Source organism: Cyanistes caeruleus, chromosome 11 (genome assembly GCF_971803275.1).
Source record: "Cyanistes caeruleus chromosome 11, bCyaCae1.hap1.1, whole genome shotgun sequence".
NCBI lineage: Eukaryota > Metazoa > Chordata > Aves > Passeriformes > Paridae > Cyanistes > Cyanistes caeruleus.
Window position 1 is genome coordinate 12,353,600 of NC_141711.1, and position 18,447 is coordinate 12,372,046.

Consider the following 18,447-nt stretch of genomic DNA (forward strand, 5'->3'; position numbering starts at 1 on the left):
TATATACTATATTACATAATGCCTACTATGTTTTTATATATTTTTAAATACTTTTTTATTATGCATTCAGAGAATGGTCTGTCATATAGATGCATCTAAGGTGTAAAAAATGTGTTATATCTGTTTTTAAGTGTCACATGGCATTTTATTTTGAAGGTATGATTTTAAGGACACCTCTAAAATCACCCTTGTTGATATCCAGTTACTGGCTGCTATGGGGCCTCCAGGGGGTGGGAGGAATCCTGTCACCCCTCGGTTCCTGCGACACTTCAACATCTGCACCATCAACTCTTTCAGTGATGAAACAATGATCCGTATCTTCTCTACTGTAGTAGCTCTTTACCTAAGGAGTAATGACTTTCCTTCTGACTTCTCCACAGTCGGAAATCAGATTGTCACTGCCACCTTAGAGGTAAGAGGCAAATACTGGAAATTTCCTTCTCTTTGTTCGTTGAAGTTCCTTTGGCTCTACAATAATGTAGTGTGAAAGGTGGGTTTTTTTGAGAAATAGGGTTTGTTTTTTTTGATAAATAACATTTTAGAAGGCATTTAGGAATTAAGATAATAGTACAGTCTGTGTTACTTTTTTGATTTTGTTCTCTGCTGTTATCTGAAGGTGTATAAGAAAGCCATTCAGAATCTTTTACCCACACCAGCCAAATCTCATTATACCTTCAACCTGCGTGACTTTTCACGGGTTATCCATGGCTGTTTGCTCATTAAGAAAAGCGCAGTTGGAAACAAACATGTGATGATTCGGCTGTTTGTACACGAGGTGTTTCGGGTCTTCTATGACCGCCTGGTGGAAGATGATGACAGAGCCTGGTTGTTCAATTTAGTGAAAGATATTGTGAAAGAACATTTCAAAGAAACATTCGATAAAGTTTTTGCACACCTGAAGGAAGGAAAGTCACCTGTGAGTATTGTGTTTTACCTGTTGCAAAATAATTGCTTATACTGAAAATTTAGGACACGAAAGTTAATCATGGGTGAAATTTTGATTCAAATGCACGTGAAAGTTTGCGTTGAATTTGGCAAAATATCTTCATGAGGAAAAAATGCAGAAATGAAAATTGGGAGGGTTTAACTGTTGTACATAAGCATTCTTTTCAAAAGATACGACATATAAAATGTGAGTAAACTTCCTACTTTTCCTTAAAAGAAATTTGTACCTCTGCATCCTGTTATTGTTATTAAATTTTAGTATCCAAAATGCTTGTTATATTTACAATTGTGTTATATTTTATGCCTTGTCTTCCTTTTTTTGTAGTTTGTTTTTATGTCCTTTGTAATTTCTTTCATGAATAGAAGAAATAACTTTGTGGTTATTATTTCATAATATGGTGTATTGACTATATGAACTTGGTGTAATCCGAAGGCCATGATTATGAGACTGTTAGTGGCTATTTGAGCCAATTGTTTTCCAAGGACAAATTAAGAATAAATGTATGGTTCAATGCAGGAAACATAATTTTGAGGAGGGTGTTGTCTGTGAGTCAAAATATTTTGGAGTGCTTATTCTTATGTCTGGGGTATTTGTCTAAATTCTCCTTTGTTTTCTAAAATTCCAATGAGGAATACGTTCATTAAATATTAAACTTGACTTCATAATTTGTTGAATATTTGCCATAGGTAACAGAAGAAAACATGAGAAGTTTGTGTTTTGGTGACTACATGGTTCCAGAACTTGAGGGAGATGAAAGACTTTATGTTGAGGTTCCAAGCATTGAGGAGTTCAGTGATGTTGTGGAGCAGTGTCTGGATGAATATAATCAAACCCAGAAAACACGAATGAACCTTGTTGTTTTCAGGTATTTTTGATCTGTTTTATTAAGAGTTTTAAGCAGTAGTTGATAATTCAGTATATTCAATTTTGTGGACTGTAGTTTTTGGTTTGTCTCCTCCCCTTTACGCATCCTTACAAGTGATTGTGGTATTATACCTTTTTGAATGGAAGTAAACTGATTTTTCTCTAATGCTTCTCCTATTTCTATCTGAAAGTAAATAATGAGAGGCTTTTCTCCTAAGGGGCTTTGAATATTTTCCTTAGTTGTTACAGAAACATTGTGCACTGAATCAGGTAGATGCTTTTCTTCTCTTAGGCCTCTGTCACCAGTGAAGATGGATGTCACTGGCCTTTCGTTCTCCATGGACAGGCATCCCAAGAGGGATGATCACAATCAGAGCTGTCTGTCTGCTCTGTTGTTATGCAGCACAGCCATGCACCCAGCTGGTGCTGCAGCTCATCTTGTGAAATTTTAGATTCTGCAGGCCCTTATTGCTGCCTTAACTTGTGATCATGCAGAGCTACAACTGAGAGAGATTAGGAAGTCAAACTCCTTCCTCCACCCTGTTGCTAGAGGTTACCACCTCTTCATATTTGCCAGGGTAATTTGACACGTAGATACTTTGTGAAGGTGATTAGGGTTACTTTGAACAGTTCTAATAGCAGCTTATTTGAGTCTAGGTCATTTTGCTAAGCTGGATTTCTGAGTGCCTGTATATACATCTATATACAGGCACTATCTATATACAGTCAGTTTGAAGAGCTGGCAGATCAGAGGCCACTTCCTGGGTGTAGAAGCAATATTCCAGTGACCTCACTGAGCTGCAGCCAGGAGAGCCTGTTTGATTGTAGCCTTAGAGTTCAATCTCTTGGGTAACATTTGAATGTGTTTCCTTTATTTTTCTAACCAGTGAAAATAAACAAGAATTTATCTTTCTTGAAATGTTTTAAAGTTTTTTTGTGACCACTTTTAATGGCTGCTCAGCTTGCTTTAATTACCCCATGCCCTGTGCTTAAGCAGGTGATCTCCTATAGGACTTGCTTCATATTCTGAGAAAAATCATGCCTGAGTTTTGACAAGGACTCTCAATAATGTGCAGATACTGTTTCCTGAGGATATTCCAATGTCAAATCCACATATAAGTTTTAGAACACTGTCAGAGGTAGAGGAAAAGGAGATGTTTGTTGATATAATACACGTTCCCCCAGTGGTTACTTTAAAAAGATACTTAAATTGCTGTGCTTCAACAAAGTTAAAGTTGGTAATACTGCTGTTATTTTGAGTTAGAGAATTAATGTTTCTCTTTTCCTTTAACACATTTATCCTTATAGTGCTGCTGTTTTTATTTCTGCATGTTCTTTCTAGCAATTTGTAGTAATTTAGCTAAATACTAGTATTGATATCATAGAAGAATTGTAAGTTTTACTTTATTTTGTGTCGCATGCCCACTCTTTCTTTCTCTTCCTCTCTACCCCACCCCAGCCTGCATTCTGTAATTTGTTCTGGAGATGCTACTCCTTGATTTGTTTCAGTTTTATAGGTGCATAGATGTACATGTATTTCTGCTCTTCCAGTAATCAGCACGCTCCCAATGCAGGTACATGCTGGAACATTTGTCTCGATTAAGCCGCATTCTGAAGCAGCCAGGGGGGAATGCTTTGCTGGTTGGAATGGGAGGAAGCGGGCGGCAGTCTCTGACTCGCCTGGCAGCGTTCATGGCAAGAATGTGTGTTTTTCAACCAGAGATTTCTAAGACCTATGGTACAAATGAGTGGAGAGAAGATCTGAAAGTGAGTATTAATAACCTGTCTACATTTTGACTTAATTTTGAGGAAGGGTGTTTTGGAATATACAATTTTAACTGTCTTGCATTTTCAGAGACTTCTGAGGAGTGCAGGTGTTAAAGGCTTGAAAACTGTATTTCTAATCACAGACACCCAAATTAAGGAAGAAAGCTTTTTAGAAGATATTGACAGTGTCCTCAACACAGGGGAGGTTCCCAATCTTTTTGCAGCAGATGAAAAACAAGAAATTCTAGAGGTATCTTTAAGAACTCTCTTTAATTTCACCTGCCTTTCAATCTACTTGGTCAGTTCAGTGTGAAATTTGGCTTTTGGACATTTACACTTAATTCTGTGACTTCTTTTTGAAACCTTAGATAAATCAGCTTAGTAAACTTACGGAGTAGTTTATGCCAACTACAAGCTTTAATTCTGACCTAGCACTCTGTTCACAAAGACATTAAGTTCTGCATGTAGACAACTTGTGTTCACAAATACCCTGTGGCCATAAATATTTTTGTAGTGTATTGTTTAGGACAGGATTGTGCATCATAATGTTTTCATTGATGAGTGAAGTGCAAAGATGTGACATTTTTATTAGAGCACGTGGCCTGCCTTTCTCAATAGACTCCTACTCTCTGGGGCACTAGGGCACTTTTAGATAGAATTTCATAGTACTGACACTTCTATTCAGAGACAAGGTGGGCAAAGGTGCTCCATGAATTTGGCTCAGAAGTAAAGATGCAATGTACTCAGGCAAATTAAAAACAAAATTAACTAAAATTAGACTTGGATTTTCACAATAGCAGTCACAATTTGGTAGGGAGGGGCATCAGTCTTTGTATACATCGAGTTGAAAACTTAATGTTAGCAAGCAATGTTTGAACGGTGTGCTGTGCTGTCTTCCTATCTCTGTGATGTTTTTACTAAATTAACTAGGTATGCTTCTAGTTGACTTTCAAAGTGGTTCTTAGTACACACACAAATGTTCTTTATTACAATATCTGTATCACTTGATAGATGTTACTACTGTTTTTTCTTGCACTTAAGTTATGGAGCATGTTGATACTTGGATTCATGTATCATTCAAAGAAGTTAAATTATAATTCTTGTGATGGTTTTCTATTACTATTTTATTCTTACCAGGTATATAATGACAATAGTAAAATAATATGGCTCTTTTCCAGTTTTACAGTCTGTGTGAACATATTCAGTGGGTATATGCTGGAACTTGGTAGCTATCCACAATGTGACAGCTGGAGCAAAGTTGGTTTTTACTCATTTAAATCTGCTTCCTCAAAAGAATTCTTCTTTAACTCTATTGTTATGATCTATTCTCAGTTGCTCAGACCAGCAGATGATTATTTCTGGAATGAGTTAGCAGGGTTACAGATAAATAGTGCAATCCTGTTCTTTGACAGTATTTACTACTTGTTCTGGTTTTCTACTTTATTTTGCCTGTTTCACTTCCACTAAAAAATTTAATTTCCTGATGATGCTACCATTAATAGGATTGGTATAGGACTTCACATGTGCTTTAATGAGAATTTATCTTAACATTTTTTATACTATGTATTATTCCTAAGGGTATTCGTGCAGCAGCTCAGGCTGGTGATAAAGGTGAAGAGCTCAGTCCCTTGGCCTTGTATGCACTTTTTGTGAACTCCTGCAAAGAAAATCTCCATATTGTGGTGGCATTCAGCCCAATTGGAGATGCTTTCCGCAATCGTCTGAGGCAGTTTCCATCGCTCATCAACTGCTGTACTATTGATTGGTTCCAGGTATGGGAAAATATTTATAGTATTTCTTCAGAAATCTGCTTCAGTTCTCTAGCACTCTATTTCTAAGTGCCATTGGGTTTTCTTTTGTCTTCCTTGTAGGAGTACTCCTTGTTTTCCAAAATTTTAGAATTGCATAGGCCTTTCCTGTAATATTTTGGGAGCTCTTTGATTTGTGATCTCAACACTTCTCCATCTAAATAAACTTAAATTTAGTTGCTACACATTTCTGAAGTATGAATAGTCTTAGTTTGATGATGGCAATTTGTAATTTTATTACATAATGTTTATGTTTTAATGGCCTAGAGAAACCATTTTATTGTGACTGTAAAATGATCTTGACTGTGGCTGCCTATTAAACAGGTCATCCACTAGTAGGAACAACTAGCAAATACAAATCCTGTTGTTTATCAGTAGATCTTTTATAGCAGAATAAAACTTGGAGAAGCAATATTGATGTAAGCAGTATTGCTCTCAATAAAGCACAGTTAGCTCTATAGCTTGGCCCAGTGCTGATATCAAATAATTTTTCTGCCAAAGGATGAAGAGACACAGAACTATTTGGAATTTTAATGTGTAGCTTTGAGCTAGAAAATCAACCAGGAGTTGCCAGAAATGATTGCGTGTGTGATATCCTCGCTGCCCGAACTAACCAACTTTTTTATCAGCTCATTGTTCTTGAGACACAGCTGTGACTAGTGTGTCTCATTCTGGTGGTTTGAATGGTAAAAACTGATTTTAACATTTAAAGGCTGCTATCAGTTGAATTTTACAAATTCTGTCCTCCTCACTTTTCCCTCAGCCATGGCCTGAAGATGCCCTTGAACGTGTGGCTAGTAAGTTTTTAGAAACACTTCAGCTCACAGACACTGAGCGCCAGGGAGTTGTGCCCATCTGTAAATACTTTCATACTTCAGTTTTGTCACTCTCTGAAAGGTCAGTCTATGGCTTTTGCAAACAATCATAAAGTATTAGGTGACTGAGTTTCAAAGCTACTCATTTATATATTAAAAGTTAACACAACTATTTGCCTTCATAAAAATTATATAAAATCATTGAAATTGTTAATTCCTATCAAATAATTACATAACTGTCTAATGATAAACTAAAAAAGAACCAAAAAATAAATTAAAATTTAAAGTTACTCTTTCTTTTTTTATTTTCTTAATAGGTTCTTACAAAGTCTTGGACGCCATAATTATGTTACTCCTACTTCTTATCTTGAGCTTATTGCTGCATTTCAGAGACTTCTTACTGAGAAACGAGACAGTGTAATGAAAGCCAAGAAGAAATATGTGAATGGGCTAGATAAACTGGCTTTTGCTGAGTCACAGGTGAGTTACAACAAATACGGAACTGAAAACAGAAAATGTTTGTCATATGCACATCATTCTCTGGAGAAGTCAGTCAAAGGTGGTACTTCAGATTTTGTATAGCTCAATCTTCAGCGTAAAAGTAACAAATGTATTTTGCCTTCTCTTTCCTACAGTCACAGAACTTGTGCTAGAACATCTCTAAGCATATATTGTTAAGTAGTATATGAACAGAGCTGTCATTTCCTTGGTGGTTAACAGGCAACTATAAGATAGCATTGTTCTTAAAATTAGACATTGTATGTAGGAGATAAAAATAAGTCTTGGAAATGTTTTGATTTGAAACTGAATGTTGCATCCTTCTATCAATAAATTAGTCATTAGGTAAAATCTAGGTCTTAAAGAAATTGTTGGAAATTGTGCTTGACCTTTCTGGATCCCACCTGATTCTTTTGTGTGTGCATAGGTTGGTAGGATGAAAGTAGAATTAATTGAGCTTCAGCCCAAACTGGAAGAGGCTAAAGTGGAAAATGCAAGCATGATGGAGGTAGAGTTATACAAATACAACTTTGTGGCTTTTAATGTAAGCATGTGTCTTATTTCATTGATGTGTCACTTTCAGAAGGTAAGAGTTGAATCGAGGTTTTTGAGCTCGCTTCTTGTTTACAGAGGATTCCAATATTCTGAAACTGGTTGCTTATGTTTCTATCCTTAGAACAGAAGGGAAATTTCATTCTTTATGTAAAATACATTCTCTGGATATGCAGTCATTGCCTAAGCTCCATTCTGAAGGACATTAGAGGAACTTTCATGCTAATAGTGATTAAATCAGGTTTCCCAAGCTGATTCAGAAACATTGTGAAAAAGTCAAATACTTTTTCCATATGACCAGATATGACAAAACAATATGCTAAGAAATTATTTCTTTAACATAAATTGAAATTATGTTAACATATTAAAAAATTCAATGTTCTCTTTATCTTTTAGAGTATTCCATGAGTCCTATAGTAAGTAATTTCAGTTTATTTTATCATTCATGGCACAATATAAATAAAGCTCACTCATGGTTTTTCTTTAGATTATAGAAGTAGAATCTGCAGAAGTAGAAGAAAAAAGAAAAATTGTAAAAGTGGATGAAGAAATTGCTACAGCAAAAGCTGAAGAAGCTCAGGCACTGAAAAATGAATGTGAGAGTGACCTGGCAGAGGCATTACCTGTCATGGAGGCTGCAATTGGTGCTCTTGACACTTTGAAGGCAAGCAGATCTAAATTTCAGCATTTGACAGTGTTATTTTACTCTCTAAAATGAAGTAGAAATTTAGAAGAATATGAGATATCTTAGATGACACAAAAGTGTATCAAAAATATTCTAACCTGGAAATTTTAAAACATTATTAATCATTAGTTTACAGTTTATTTGCATTTTTTTAATTTTTATTTCCTCTGCATAGGGGATATTGACAGATATTGTTAGTCATGATGGTAACATTGTATCATCCCTTCTAAAAGTCCTCTATTGCCACTTACATTCATTAGTTATGGTTTTATAATTCCTCTTCTTTTCTATCAGTTCATTTATTGAGTGCTGAGAAAGACATAATACTTAATGTATTTTTTTTTTTTTAGCCTTCAGATATAGCAGTTGTCAAAACAATGAAAAATCCCCCCTCTGGTGTCAAACTTGTCATGGCTGCTGTCTGTGTCATAAGAGAAAAAAAACCTGAAAGAATTGCAGATCCTTCAGGATCTGGAGGCAAGGTAAAATGGCAGACAATAGTCTGAAATAAAAATGTAATTCATGTTCTCCTCAACACTTATCCAATAAACAAGATAACCCAAGGTCCACTAACATTGGCAAGTACTTATAGCCTCTACCCAGGACTTTACTGAAAACTTTCAGAATTCATTCTTTTCCAAATTTTGTAACATGTCAGATTTAATTTGCTTTACACATTTCTTAAGAATAGATAAAACATATCTTCTCTGAGATACTGTTTACTTTTTGGCTTAAAGTATGACTGGAAGGAAATGTTTGATCTGATGGACTTTCTGCTTTATTGGCATCTAAAGGAGATAGGTTATCAGTATTAAATATTCATGAGTTTTAATTAAAAGATATTTGTAACTTTTTTTATGTGTATTTGTTTTAAAGCCTGAAAAAATATTTCCTACTATGTTTTGTAGATTTTGGATTATTGGACTGCAAGCCAGAAAATGCTTGGCAACATTAATTTCTTAAAGGAATTGAAAGCCTGTTCCGAAAAACCCATCCCAGTAAGACTTTTTTAGTAATTTTTATCATCTAGACACTTGCAGGGAAGAAAAAATAAAATGAGAAAGTACTCTATTGTCTCTAATGTCTCTATTGTCTTTATACTATATCTCTATTGGAGGCATCATTTGTCCAAATCAGTCTGTTTTACTGAGCCTCTGTCCCTTTAGCCTCATTTCTCATATTCTGTTTTGGGAGTTGACTGGGGCTTTATGGTGGAACCAATGGACGTTTGATCCATGAACAGCCTTCCTATGCCTTTAGTTTTACTAGATCAACCATTCAGCATTATTACCTTCTTTTTATAATTGACTGCCCATTCTTAACATCTTTTTCTAATTATATTCTTTTTGAATTAATTAATTAATGATAACAAAATGGGTAATATTTTGTTAATTATACTGGCAAATATACAATAAATACAGAAATGAACTAGCTATATAACCTTTCAAATATGATTATACTCCCAAAGGTCTTGCTATCCAAGAGTGTTATTCTTGCCCTTTGCTGAATTAACTGGAAATTCAATATGCTTTGTCCTTTATAAAACTGATCCCCAAAAGTAGGCACAAGCAATCACATTTTGTATTGATAAGGAGAAATGCATTTTTATAGAGATCCCCAAAGTTGCGTATTGAGAAAAAGATAGCAAATAATGGAATTGGTGTGTTCTACACAAAGGGCAGTGCAAATTAAGGCTCCTATGTGACTCTAATGCTCTTAGCTGCCACATGGAAGATACAGCAAATACATAAGTAGAAAGGATGGGGATAGGATTAGAATGAAAACAGGACAAGACTAGAAAACATGATAGGAAGATCAAAACAATCAAATAAGCCGTGATTTCTACAACAATTAATACCGAATAGTTCTTTCTTATTTCATTGTGTAATGAAATGGCAATGAATCTGTTCAATTTTGAAGTGTCAGCCATCAGATCTGATGGGCTGTAATGCTTTTGTTACCCAGGAAGCTGTCATGCAGAAGATTCGGACTGAGTACCTGACTAATCCAGAGTTTGATCCCCAAGTGGTGGCTAAAGCTTCCTCAGCTGCAGAGGGTTTATGCAAATGGATTAAGGGAATGGAAGTCTTTCACAGGGTATCAAAGGTATGGTTTTGATCCTTGCCCCTCGGTGCTATGCAATCTTCCTCTGCACCGTGTATTCACCCTAAGCATTGTAAATAATAAAGTTACAAAAACATACTAAAAGCATTTGTGTATTGGTTGTAATTGAATAGGAGATTGAACCCAAAAAAGAACGTTTAAAAGTGGCAGAGGAGTCCTTGGCAATGACAATGGAACTGTTGAATCAGAAGAGAGAAGAACTTGCAGCAGTTGAAGGCCGTTTGGCTGCTTTGGAACAAACCTTTGCTGAAAAGACAGAAGAAAAGGCTCGTTTAGAATTCCAGGTTGATTTGTGTGCTAAAAAACTGGAACGAGCAGAGAAATTGATTGGAGGCCTTGGTGGAGAGAAAACAAGGTCAGGTTAAAGTTCAAATGTCAGATAAAATAACCACTATAGAAATACAACTTGAAGTTCTCTTCACTAAGCTTTTAATGCTGTATTTCTGTCTGATGACTATAACACTAAAGAATGTCTGGCACCTTGAAATATTCCTAATTGTTTGTAGCATAAAAATATGGGCAGCAGAACTGGGAGAATTGTAGAGGAAATATCTTCAAAATGAGAATAGAACACATGAATGAGGTTTTTATATTCTTCACCTATTCTTAACTAAGATGAACAAAACCAAGTTGATTTTTAACATCAATATCATTAATGTGGAGGTTTCAGGATGACTTTTTTCTTCTTGTCGTAGATGGAATCAAGCTGCATATGACCTTCAAGAGGAATATGATAATCTGACAGGAGATATTTTGATATCAGCTGGTGTAATAGCATATCTAGGAGCTTTTACTGCTGGATTTCGACAAGAATGTATCAAAGATTGGAGCAAACTGTGTAAGGTCAGAAGGTTATCTCAGAGTTAAAGAAATATTTTGGGTTTTTTGAGACTGCTACAAAAGGCTTCAAAAATCCCTTGTAATTTATTTTATATTAGCTGGATAAACCTTACAGGTAAACCAATGGGATCAATTATGTTGATCCAATAGTTTGTAGATTTGAATTTAATCAAATCAGCGAATTTACTCCACATGCATACTTCACAGTAGCAAAGCAGAAACTAGAGACCATCATTGATTTTGTAAGGCTTGATTGTTACTGAAGTAAAGTCTCATTGTTTTCTGTATTTTGCCTTAAAATGAAAGAATTAAATTTAAAATGCTGTTATGTGTAATGTAAAGCATTTTATAACTTACACCATCAATATTTGTATGCTAATTAGATGGTTGAGTGTGTGGTTTGCAAAGGGACACTTCCAACATACTTATGTGAATGCCATAATTCATAAATCAAGTGATTTGGAATCACTTAAAAATGCATTAAACAGTAACAAATTAGCACTGGATTGCTGTACTGAGTTGCTGAAAGATATAATTAGATATTTCCAACTATGTATGAGCTTCTTAAGTCATAACTTTACGTGACAAACCTGCCACATTATGAATGTACCAAAAACTGGATAAATCTTACAAAATTTGAAAAGAGAGTAAATATTTAGTGGGAAAATGTAGTTAATTATTGAAATTATGGTTTATTTTCCCCAGGATTTTTAGTTATACATGACCTATTTCAGTCTCTTAAAACAAAATGCACATTGTTATTTTTGGATTGAAGTGGCATTTAATATAAACACACACAGAATAAAGAAAAATATTTATTTTATTAAGTTTTCCCCTCTTTTTCAGGAGAAAGAAATCCCTTGTTCTGAGAATTTCTCTTTGAGCAAGAATCTTGGTGACCCAATAAAAATAAGAGCCTGGAATATCGCTGGTTTGCCAACTGACGTATTTTCTGTAGACAATGGGGTCATTGTTGATAATTCAAGACGTTGGTAGGTGACAAAAGGCTTAATTTTTAAAGCCAAACAAGTTCACACTTTTAAAAAAAGAATATATCTGGAAACAATGTAGCTTCTGTAGAGCAATATAATTGAAAAAGGAGTGGAATCTTTTTATTCCAGGGGGGAGGTAGAACGATATTTTACAAGAATTCTGCATTCTGGCTATTTTATGGAAAATGTTAAACATTTTTTGCAACTTTTAAAGCTATTTCTGCTATTTCTTTTCAAATTATCATAAATCACCTATGCATCCATAATTCACTGATATCTTAAAATAATGTAATTAAATTGTATCACTTCTTGACAGTCTGATACAGGAACATGTAAAATAGTTTAAAATTTTGAAAAATGCCTCCAAGCACTGATAAAACTGTCCTATATTTTCTAGGCCATTAATGATTGATCCTCAAGGTCAAGCAAATAAATGGATCAAGAATTTTGAGAAGGACAACCGTCTGAATGTTATCAAGATCAGTGACACAGATTATATGAGAACTGTGGAGAACTGCATTCAGTTTGGGACTCCACTGCTGCTAGAAAATGTTGGAGAAGAACTAGACCCATCTCTTGAACCTTTGCTGCTTAAACAGACATTTAAACAAGGTACAGCAGACTTAATTTAGAACCCTGAAGGAGAGGACATTAATGTTCAGTTTCTAGTCTCTGGCACCACCTGATTTTTTTTCATATTGCTCTCTTCTTTCCCTAATTCTGCCTCTGGTGTAAGAAGAAGGGTAATTGCACAACAGCCTGATGTTTTACTTTTTAATAAATGTCATTCCTGCCTATCATGATAATGGTTTGATGTGAAAACCTTCAACAGATTGCTATAGGAAACTGAAGAAGTTCTGTGAAGAAAACATTGTCAGTGAAATTGTTTTGCTTGTTGGTTTTCATATGTTGTCGTCTAATAATAATATTTGCTAAATTTTGTACAAATTAAGGAAAGCTGTCAAGGCATTTTGCTTAAGGCATAGCTTTCACTGTACTTAGCAAGTAGCCATGAATTTGGTTTTCAACTTTTCCTCCTCTTGGATGACAGAAAAGTTCACATAGAGAAAAATGCGTTTTCCCTTCTTTCTTACCTAGTTTGTCTTTATTGGTTTTCATGTTCAGAATTAAAAACAAAGGGAAAGTAAAGCTCAAACACTTTTTCTTCTTTGTGGTTTCCTCTTTCAGACAAGTAATTGAAGGAGAGAGTAGTCATTAAGAATATTTTGGGAATAATTCCACCGATCTCTCTCTTGCCATCTCTAGTTTTTGTATATGCAAATTGGTAGTACAGTAGTAATTGGATTGACTTGATTTCATCCGCTAAGAGTGATAAGTGGCCCCAGTGAAGAGTGTGAGAATTTTTCAGACTATCAGATATATTTACTCATTTTTATTTTCAGGAAATTTGTCACTGATGAGTAGTTTGCTTTTATTTAATGACATATGGGGTTTTTTCTGCTATGAATAATTGGAGTAGATAAGTTTTCTTAATGGCTTTCTTCTTAACTTTAGGAGGTATGGAGTGTATCAGGCTTGGTGAGAGCATTATTGAGTATTCCAGTGATTTCAAGTTTTTTATTACCACAAAACTAAGAAATCCACACTATATGCCTGAACTTGCTACAAAAGTTTTGTTACTCAATTTTATGATAACACCAGAGGGACTTGAAGACCAGCTGCTAGGTATTGTTGTAGCAGAAGAGAGGTAAGTCTTTCTTTATGGTAAACAGCCATTAAAGGTTTTTATGGCATAGTTCCAAGGAAATGAAAAATTAATTTACTGTATACAAAAATGGATGTTATGTGGTGTAAATGTTCCCAGTAGCAGCTTTAAATTAGAATTTTATTATTTAAAAAGCATATTAAGGAAGTGTTAGGGGAAAGTGTCCACAAGTTAGTTAAAATAGCAGATGTGAAATAATTTTTTTTATGGCAACTTTCTCCTGAAATATTCCTTGAATGTTAGAAAACTATGTAAATATTATTTGAAGTTCAAATCATTACTGTTATTTTCTTCCATGTAAATGAACTGCCTGACAAAGGTGCAGAATTATGAGGATTTCATTTTAATTTTGTGTGAAATAAATGCGAAGTACCTTTGAAACTGATTATGGAACATATCTGAGCCCCCACAGCAGCACAGAGAAGTAGTATCTGGGTTGGACAGACATGTCAGTGCAATTGGGTAAATTATTTGCTAACAGAAGTGTTTCCAGCAGTAAACTAGCTCTGCATGTCACATGGTGGTTTTTTTTCAGGCAGCATGTATACAAAAAAGAAAAAGTAGGAGGCACTGCTATTAGCAAAATGCTGAGGTTTTAAAGATTAGACCATTATTTCCAAATACTGAGTAGAAGTCACCAGTAGAAATCTATGTTAAACAGCAAAAAGCTGCTTAAACTTAAAAGAATATTTACAAATAACTTCTTATAAGAAGGAGGAGTAATTTTCATGGGCTTCTTTTGCAGCCAATGCAAGATGAGCATTGAGTGATTTTGGTTTTTGTGTTTTTCTTCATTAGGCCAGATTTAGAAGAGGAAAGGAATGCTCTCATTGTTCAGTCTGCAGCCAACAAAAAGAATTTACAAGAAATTGAGAAGAAAATTTTAGAAACTTTAGAGTCATCTGAAGGTGATATTCTGGAAGATGAGACTGCCATCCAGGTCTTGGATTCTGCCAAAGTCATGGCTAATGAGATCACAAGAAAACAGCAGGTAAGAAGTGTGTACGTGTGCTTCCCTCAATAATACTGAGAAATTGAATGTTAAAATTTGCAGCCAACAGAAGGTCTCTGATTTGGATGCAGAGCACAAAGAGCAAATTCTAGGCTTGTGAAATGGGAAGAGAAATAAAATTGTATCAGTTCTAGAATCTTCACTGGTAGTTTATTCAGTCTTTAAAATGTTTTAAAGTATGTGTATCTGTAGTGCAGGTAAATAGATCAGGCAGTACTGGGGTAGGGCTAAGTTCTTGTTTTACCTGCTGAGTGATGCCTTCTGCAGCAGAAAAGTTGTGTTTCTCTGGTGTTACTGTGCTGTATGGAACTGCTTTGGTAATGCTATTAAGCAGAAATAATGTTATTAAGCAGAATACTGAGAGTATTGAGACTGTTAAAAGCTGTTGTTTCTCCCCTGCCGTTGATGTGTAGATTGCAGAGAAGACAGAGCTGAAGATCGCGGAGTCGCGGGAGGCGTACCGGCCCGTGGCACAGCACTCGGCCGTGCTGTTCTTCAGCATCGCAGACCTGGCCAACATCGACCCCATGTACCAGTACTCCCTCAGCTGGTTTGTCAGCCTCTACATCAGCTCCATTCATGACAGGTAAACAGGGTCTGTCTGCAGAAAATAAGGGGGTTTCATTCTCTTCTTATGAATAATTTTCTTCATTTGGAAACAGCTTGCCTCCTTAAATGCAGACTTTTGAAGGAAAATAGGATATATTAATGAATTAATTGCTCTTTTTAGTTGCTGTTAAAATGAGTGGTGAACTGTAAGCATGTGCTGTATTTAAGTATTTTTAAGAATGTGACTTAGTGTGAAGTCAGGTCCTGAAATAGGCTCCATTTTGAAGACTGAGTGCCACCACTTAACTGTGGCAAATTGATTTCTGCTTATTATGTTGCTTGGGACTTCTAAAAGTGCTACAGTCTTTTAAAAAGACAGGGAGTATAGTTGAAATTTTGGGGGAACTGGCACGTAAGTCCCTTGTGGAGCCTGTAGATCAAATATAAATCCTCTGCAACCCTAAATAGAGGAGATTGTATATGTTATTCAATTTGAAGTCTCAGTTTATCAATTCTTTTCTTTTTAGTAATAAATCCAAAATTTTGAAGAAGCGACTTCAGTATCTAAATGACCACTTCACCTACAATCTGTACTGCCAAGTCTGTCGTTCACTGTTTGAAACAGACAAGCTGCTCTTCTCCTTTTTGCTGTGTTGTAATCTGCTCATGTAAGCTCATTTTTGTGAAGTCTCTTACCAACAGAAACTAATGATTTTATCATGGAAGCAGGTACTGCTGAGATGGAATGTTCTTGTGCACATTGATAATAATGCCTTTGGAGTATGGTCATGAATATTTTGGGCTAAGATGTGTAGTATTAACAAATGGAAGAGTATGCGAGTGCACGTATCACTACTACCGGACACGTTATGAAAAAGAAATGTGTGCCCATTTGTCAATGGTTTTGTCAATGATTAATCTATCTTTAAAGGATCTGGGTAGTGTTACATAGCATCCTTATGTCAAATCAATTGCTGTTATTTATGAAAACGTTTTAGAATGAAAATTTAGGCAGTAATGTGGAATGCCAACAACTTCTAGATTCTTGTCTTTGTTTTTCATTCTTTCTCTTCTCTGTTACCGTTTTGCATAGCATCATGAGATTTCAGATGTAGTCTTCTCTTTTCCACCAGCTTTTTAGTTTTCTTCTTCTAATTTTGTAATTTTGTGTGAATTCATTATGAAAGGAATGATATGTTCAAAATTACACATCCATAATGTGTATAATTAATTGCAGTGTGTATTCATCTGTACATGGATGTTGTTCTTGGGCCAATTTGTAAGGCTACTGCAATTGCAGAACACATTATTTTCTGCAAAGCCTTTAAGAATCAGGAATAATTGCACAGTACAAAAAAAAAAAAAAAAAAGAAAAATCAGGTGTTATGAATAACTTCAGTTCTTCACCAAAAGCATTGTAAAGCACTGGAAAAGGCTGCTCAGGGCAGTGGTGGAATCACCATCCCTGGAGGGATTTAAAAGCTGTGTAGATGCGGGACTGTTGTTAGTGATAGCTTGGCAGTGCTGGGTTAGTGGTTGGACTTGATCTTAAAGGTCTTTTCCAGCCTAAACAATAAATTGATTCTAAGATTCACCTCTTGAAACCCTTACTTTAGTCCTAATCAGACATTTTTAACATGCAGTTTTTTAATAATATACAATATTGAGATCTGATTCCAGCTCTGACTGAAGTAGAAACATTCCTCAAGGTCAGTGAAGTGTAATTAATTTAAAATTACTTTATATTATGTAAAATTGTATCTCAATTACCGATTTTTATTTTTTTTTATATAGGGCTAATAATGAAATAGAACATCAAGAATTTATGTTCTTACTTACTGGAGGTGTGGGGCTCAAGAATATGCACAAGAATCCAGATCCATCTTGGCTATCAGACAAGAGCTGGGATGAATTATGTCGTGCAAGTGAATTCCCAGCTCTGGAAAGACTGAGGTATGGTGAAATACTGATGTGAATTGGCTTGAATTGGTTTTGACCAATACATATCTAACATGCTTAAAGAAACATTTGTTATATTTTCCAAATCAGTGCTAGAAAGCAAATGGGATTAAATCAGCCCCATATTTTCATTGTCGTGTTTGCTTTGCTTACTCCAATCAGTCAGCTCTCTAATTATAATATTATTATCAAAACTACTTTTTCTAAATTCTTTAAGGCATTGCCTGGAGAAACTTTTCTTTTGAAATGTCTTCATGGTAGAGAAACAGTGTTTTAATGGTTCAGTGAAAGCTAGAGATGGTACATGTAGCAGAATTCCACTGCAGTTCTGGGGAAGGAGTTTTTCTAAGTTAACTCTACTCTCCTGAACTCAGTAAAATTTTGCCTTCGGTTTAAATAGAATTTAACACTAAATTGTGGAGACAGCCCAGCTGTACAAGACTTCCATAAATTAGCTGAGTACAACTATTTGTAGCATTTGTATCTGAGTGCAGTAATACTGCTCTCTTGGAAGAAGTTCTCTGAGGTTGTTTTGTGTTTCAGCCCCTTTGGCATTTTAGTAGCAATGAGCATGATGACGCTGCCTTTACATAACCTGAGAGTTGTCCCGTTGCCTGGGACATACTCTGCATGCTGTGTGAAGAATGATTCTTTTCCTCTAGTTCAATTTCTTGGTAATTTTCTTCAGTTGAAGCATGGTGTTTTCCTGAAATAGTGGAGGCAGAAAATTCACACAGACCTATGAAGTTCCAAGCTGGCTGGAGTAACTGACAGAACTTATTGTCAATTTGAAACTTTTTAGGTGGATTCCCTCCTCAGCAGCATGGTGGGAAGAGATTTTTCACCATTCAGCATAGAGAAACTCAACAGTGGGATTATTTTCTGATGTAGATATGAAGTGTCTTAAATGACAATACAATGTAATTTGCCTTTGATAAACATTAAATAAAAAAAGACTCCAGGTATTTATAGTACTTGTGGGTTTTTTCTCTAGGAGTCATGTCTCTGAAAATATGGGTGAATGGCAAAAAATGTACGATAGCAAAGAGCCTCACAACTTTCCATTACCAGAAGAGTTTAATGATACATTAACTGAATTACAGAAGATGATAATTCTTCGGTGCTTAAGACCAGACAAGGTAAAATGATCTGTTACAGAGTGTTTTTAGACTTTCCCATGCCTTGTAGCATAGTTTGCCCTCTCTGTTCTTCATCAAATTTATTAAGAAAGTAAATGCTGTTCTTATTTTTCAAGTGACCAATACAAACACTACAAGTATCAGCTGAAATCTATCTTTCTGATGTGATTT

The 18,447-nt window shown here is 35.3% G+C and overlaps 1 protein-coding gene across 8 annotated transcripts in view; it reads left to right on the plus strand.

Moving 5' to 3' along the window:
• The window catches only part of DNAH12 (dynein axonemal heavy chain 12), a 57,999-nt gene that overhangs the window by 31,124 nt on the left and 8,428 nt on the right, over positions 1–18,447 (plus strand). For 6 of the 8 annotated variants that reach the window (XR_015275135.1, XR_015275132.1, XR_015275134.1 and 3 more), the window contains 23 exons: positions 157–412; positions 617–916; positions 1,633–1,811; positions 3,385–3,577; positions 3,666–3,827; positions 5,155–5,349; positions 6,149–6,282; positions 6,518–6,680; positions 7,126–7,206; positions 7,738–7,914; positions 8,286–8,417; positions 8,844–8,933; positions 9,901–10,041; positions 10,173–10,414; positions 10,755–10,902; positions 11,746–11,891; positions 12,289–12,503; positions 13,407–13,599; positions 14,416–14,608; positions 15,043–15,215; positions 15,706–15,846; positions 16,973–17,131; positions 18,132–18,276. Coding sequence is in view for 4 of the 8 variants with exons in the window: in XM_086846781.1 (XP_086702907.1) it covers positions 157–412; positions 617–916; positions 1,633–1,811; positions 3,385–3,577; positions 3,666–3,827; positions 5,155–5,349; positions 6,149–6,282; positions 6,518–6,680; positions 7,126–7,206; positions 7,738–7,914; positions 8,286–8,417; positions 8,844–8,933; positions 9,901–10,041; positions 10,173–10,414; positions 10,755–10,902; positions 11,746–11,891; positions 12,289–12,503; positions 13,407–13,599; positions 14,416–14,608; positions 15,043–15,215; positions 15,706–15,846; positions 16,973–17,131; positions 18,132–18,276 (3,958 nt within the window). In the remaining 4 variants the exon portion in view is untranslated. The remainder of the gene's footprint in view (positions 1–156; positions 413–616; positions 917–1,632; positions 1,812–3,384; positions 3,578–3,665; positions 3,828–5,154; positions 5,350–6,148; positions 6,283–6,517; positions 6,681–7,125; positions 7,207–7,737; positions 7,915–8,285; positions 8,418–8,843; positions 8,934–9,900; positions 10,042–10,172; positions 10,415–10,754; positions 10,903–11,745; positions 11,892–12,288; positions 12,504–13,406; positions 13,600–14,415; positions 14,609–15,042; positions 15,216–15,705; positions 15,847–16,972; positions 17,132–18,131; positions 18,277–18,447) is intronic. The other 2 variants (XR_015275133.1, XM_086846779.1) reach the window with 1 other exon arrangement.